The sequence below is a fragment of the Orcinus orca genome, chromosome 1 (genome assembly GCF_937001465.1).
Source record: "Orcinus orca chromosome 1, mOrcOrc1.1, whole genome shotgun sequence".
Taxonomy (NCBI): Eukaryota; Metazoa; Chordata; class Mammalia; order Artiodactyla; family Delphinidae; genus Orcinus; species Orcinus orca.
The window spans coordinates 180506425-180510993 of NC_064559.1; the positions used below are offsets into that span (position 1 = coordinate 180506425).

The window sequence follows — 4569 nt, forward strand, 5'->3', positions numbered from 1 at the left end:
GATTTACAGTGTCGTGTTAATTTCTCCTGTAGTTTTACTTCTTCTCATACTTATTATTTTTTTAACCTTGAAAGTCTCCAGACGATGTGGAATTTGGTTATGTTGACCTAGTTATAACACTGACAGGACATGAACTTCTCTGTGTCAGAGTAAAAGAAACAAAATTTATTCATATAAATATATTATTTGCATTGGTTTTTTTTTTTTTTTTTTTTTTGGCTGTGTGTGTCTTCGTTTCTGCATGAGGCTTTCTCCAGTTGTGGCAAGCGGGGGCCACTCTTCATCGCAGTGCGCGGGCCTCTCACTATCGTGGCCACTCTTGTTGCAGAGCACGGGCTCCAGACGCGCAGGCTCAGTAGTTGTGGCTCACGGGCCCAGTTGCTCCATGGCATGTGGGATCTTCCCAGACCAGGGCTAGAACCCGTGTCCCCTGCATTGGCAGGCAGATTCTCAACACTGCGCCACCAAGGAAGCCCCTGCATTGGTTTTTATAGAGCTTGTTCTTTAATGGATGGATATTTTACTGAATGACTTGAAATTTTTCATTGTTTAGAATAGCTGTTCCATAGTCTGTGGAGCTTGACTTGATCAATTTCATGATCAAAAGAGAATTCTTAACTCTTTTTTTCTACACTTGCCCCCATCTTCCCCTTTTCTGAAATCTTATCTAGTAGTTCAGGCCAAAACCTTAGGAAGCAATTGCGAATCCTCTTTTCCTTCCCATCCTACAGCCCTCACCCCACATCCAATTCATTAGCAATCCTGTTGACTCTCCTTTTTAAAGACTCTAACCTCTTCTCTGAAGTCCTACCTATCAAGTCTAAACCCCCATCATTTCTTGCCTAGACTACTGCAGAGCCCCCAACTCACCTGCCTGCTATCACTCACGTCCCCACTATCAGTTCTCCACACAACAGCCAGAAAGAACTTTTCAAAATATAAATCAGATCACATCAGATATACAGTCATGGGCTAATTTAAAAGGCAACTGGAAAACATATCCTCTTGTGTCATCCCTGGCTATGTTGTAGGAAGCCAGGGGCCATCTCAAAAAAATGGTGTGACTTTCCATCCCTAACAAATAAAAAAAAAAAAAAAAAAGAGGGAAGTGTTGCTGCCTGAGAACTTTATGGGAAGTTATAAATTGCAGAGCTTGGCCTGATCATCTTGGCTGTCCTCTATCCTTCATTGTGCAGCTAGTGCAAACAACCTCTGAGCAATCAGCACGAGAATGCTGAAAAGATAGTCACAATAACCTGATGTTTTCCAGATACATCCCTGCTGTTCTACTTGCTTCTCTCATTACAAAGTTGACCTTTGATGAGCTAGTGAAAGGCTAGTTCCTATGATGGCCCAGGGTTGCTGCTCTGATGTTACGCCATCACTCGGCAGGAATGAACATGATGGATTTTGATCCTTTTCTATGATGCCTTCCAGAAGGACCAATGGCCAGAAATACAGTGGGCAGAAAAATGTTCTCTGACTCAGGTCAAAATAGACACACATTTAACATAAAATTAATGAAGCTTAAGATTTAGAACCCCTTCCTTGTGTGAGAGCCTTCCAAAATCCTGTACCCAATTTTGTGTTCATACTTATGTATTCTTTTGCTCCCCGCCATTTGCAACCAAGTTGACAACCCTTATTCCCAGGTTTTGTGACAGGTACCAGGAAAAGGAGATTCAGTTATGATATGAGCTCATATCATATGATGATATGAGCTGGGGGAAAAGAGCAGCAAATACTGTGTCCCTGGGACCTTCTATTTTGCTGACACCCTGAGAGAACTTCTGTCCCAACCATTCCAAGCCACTCAACATCCACACCCTTAACTCAGCAATCACCACTTTTTGTCATTCCCAAGAATCCTGGCAGATTGCCAGCTGTGTGGTCATCCGTGAGACCCCATTGAAAAAAAAATGATCCTAAATATCTTTATTAGGAATTTCTATGTCAGCTTGACTATCTCTTCTCCACAGAACAGAGAAAGACCAGTTTGTAATAGGTAGTTCCACTTGGCCCTCCCTCTCTACCATCTAAGATACGAATTGTGATTCACTGAAGTCTGGGCAGGATGTATCAATATTTGAACTTCTTGGAACACAGCAGACTCTCTGACTTATTAAACTTAACTAGAAGGAAGATTTTTTGCTTTGATCTCTGTCCCCAAGTCATGGACAATCAAAATACTCTGGATTTGCATTGACTTCGATAGCTCCATCTTTAGGCATAATTGCACAAAGTGACTTAACTTGTGTCAGTCAGCACTTCCCCACTTCCCCTCTCCTTCATCATCTCCAACGCAGGACATTGAAGTCTCACTGAGTTATATTTATACTAATAATTTTTTAATGTTTAAGAACCACGATTTAAAAAAGCACCCAGGGGAAGAACCGTTGTGGGAGCACTGCACGAGGCGGGCGACTTCTCCCTGCTCACGACCGGACCCCCTGAGCACCGGAGTCGGTGCTACTGTCGCCCGACAGGGTATCTGAAGTAAAAGGGGCATTTAAATCAAACGGTATTGAGATGGATTGGGTTATGAAACATAATGGTCCAAATGACGCTAGTGATGGGACAGTACGACTTCGTGGACTGCCATTTGGTTGCAGCAAAGAGGAAATAGTTCAGTTCTTTCAAGGGTTGGAAATCGTGCCAAATGGGATAACATTGACGATGGACTACCAGGGGAGAAGCACAGGGGAGGCCTTCGTGCAGTTTGCTTCAAAGGAGATAGCAGAAAATGCTCTGGGGAAACACAAGGAAAGAATAGGGCACAGGTATATTGAGATCTTCAGAAGTAGCAGTGTGAAATCAAAGGATTTTATGATCCACCAAGAAGATTGCTGGGCCAGCGACCGGGACCATATGATAGACCAATAGGAGGAAGAGGGGGTTATTATGGAGCTGGGCGTGGAAGTATGTATGACAGAATGCGACGAGGAGGTGATGGATATGATGGTGGTTATGGAGGTTTTGATGACTATGGTGGCTATAATAATTATGGCTATGGAAATGATGGCTTCGATGACAGAATGAGAGATGGAAGAGGTATGGGAGGACATGGCTATGGTGCAGCTGGTGATGCAAGCTCAGGTTTTCATGGTGGTCATTTTGTACATATGAGGGGATTACCTTTCCGTGCAACTGAAAATGACATTGCTAATTTCTTCTCACCACTAAATCCAATCCGAGTGCATATTGATATTGGAGCTGATGGCAGAGCAACAGGAGAAGCAGATGTAGAGTTTGTGACACATGAAGATGCAGTAGCTGCCATGTCTAAAGATAAGAATAACATGCAACATCGATACATTGAACTCTTCTTGAATTCAACTCCTGGAGGCGGCTCTGGAATGGGAGGTTCTGGAATGGGAGCCTATGGCAGAGATGGAATGGATAATCAGGGAGGCTATGGATCTGTGGGAAGAATGGGAATGGGGAACAATTACAGTGGAGGATATGGTACTCCGGATGGCCTGGGTGGTTATGGCCGTGGTGGTGGAGGCAGTGGCGGTTACTATGGGCAAGGTGGCATGAGTGGAGGTGGATGGCGTGGGATGTACTGAAGCATAACCACCGATATAAAAGTCCTGACAACAGCATCTGGTCTACTAGACTTTCTTACAGATTTAATTTCTTTTGTATTTTAAGAACTTTATAATGACTGAAGGAATATGTTTTCAAACTATTATTTGGTAAAGCAACAGATTGTGATGGGAAAATCTGTTTTCTGTAGGTTTTATTTGTTGCATACTTTGACTTAAAAAAATAAATTTTTATATTCAAAAAAAATAAAAAAAATAAAAAATAAAAAACTAAAAAAGCACCCAGGGCTTCCCTGGTGGCGCAGTGGTTGAGAGTCCGCCTGCTGATGCAGGGGACACGGGTTCGTGCCCCAGTCCGGGAAGATCCCACATGCCACGGAGCGGCTAGGCCCGTGAGCCATGGCCGCTGAGCCTGTGCGTCTGGAGCCTGTGCTCCGCAACGGGAGAGGCCACAACAGTGAGAGGCCCACGTACCGCAAAAAAAAAAAAAAAAAAAAAGTACCCAGTAAAACTATATAATCCTCAGGGCCCACAAAACTGATCTTTGTCTTCAGGGAGTGGCAATTTGAAGGCTTCATTATTGAGAGACCTTAATTTCTATTTAAAGATCAAGTTAATAGAAGATCAGTGTATTTCTGACTAAGCTAGATATGCAGAATATTTCACATTTCCCAGCCATGTGGAGGTCCAGGTAACAACTCAAGTTTTCAGTCTGGCTTAAAAAAAAAAAAAATCACTCTACTTCAACTTTACCTGATATTCTATGCCTCCTATTTACTAAGCATCACATTACCCAGGAGGTTCACCAGGATTTCATGGTAAATGAAGCTAACATTTTTTCCCCCTTAGGTTCTCACAACTGTATCACATGTATGGTGTTATACGAAGGGTGGATTCCATTAAATATAAGACCCCCCCACTTGATGAGTTTAGATATCCATATTGCAGATTCAGAGTTGGGGAGAGCTGAATTGGTCTGCATAATAGAGGAAGGCAAATTGGAGTACAGAAGGTAATTCTA

At 42.9% G+C, this 4569-nt stretch overlaps 1 protein-coding gene across 1 annotated transcript; it reads left to right on the forward strand.

The window, feature by feature from the left end:
- The first annotated feature begins 2790 nt into the window (after positions 1-2790).
- LOC125960689 (heterogeneous nuclear ribonucleoprotein H3-like) lies at positions 2791-3776 on the forward strand. Its single transcript, XM_049695514.1, has one exon. It carries the CDS (start codon positions 2922-2924, stop codon positions 3567-3569), a length of 648 nt encoding a protein of 215 aa, XP_049551471.1. The 5' UTR covers positions 2791-2921; the 3' UTR covers positions 3570-3776.
- Positions 3777-4569: the final 793 nt, after the last annotated feature.

Coding starts and splice junctions, on each gene's coding strand:
- LOC125960689 (XM_049695514.1), top strand. CDS start 2,922: ATGTATGACAGAATGCGACGAGGAGGTGATGGATATGATGGTGGTTAT.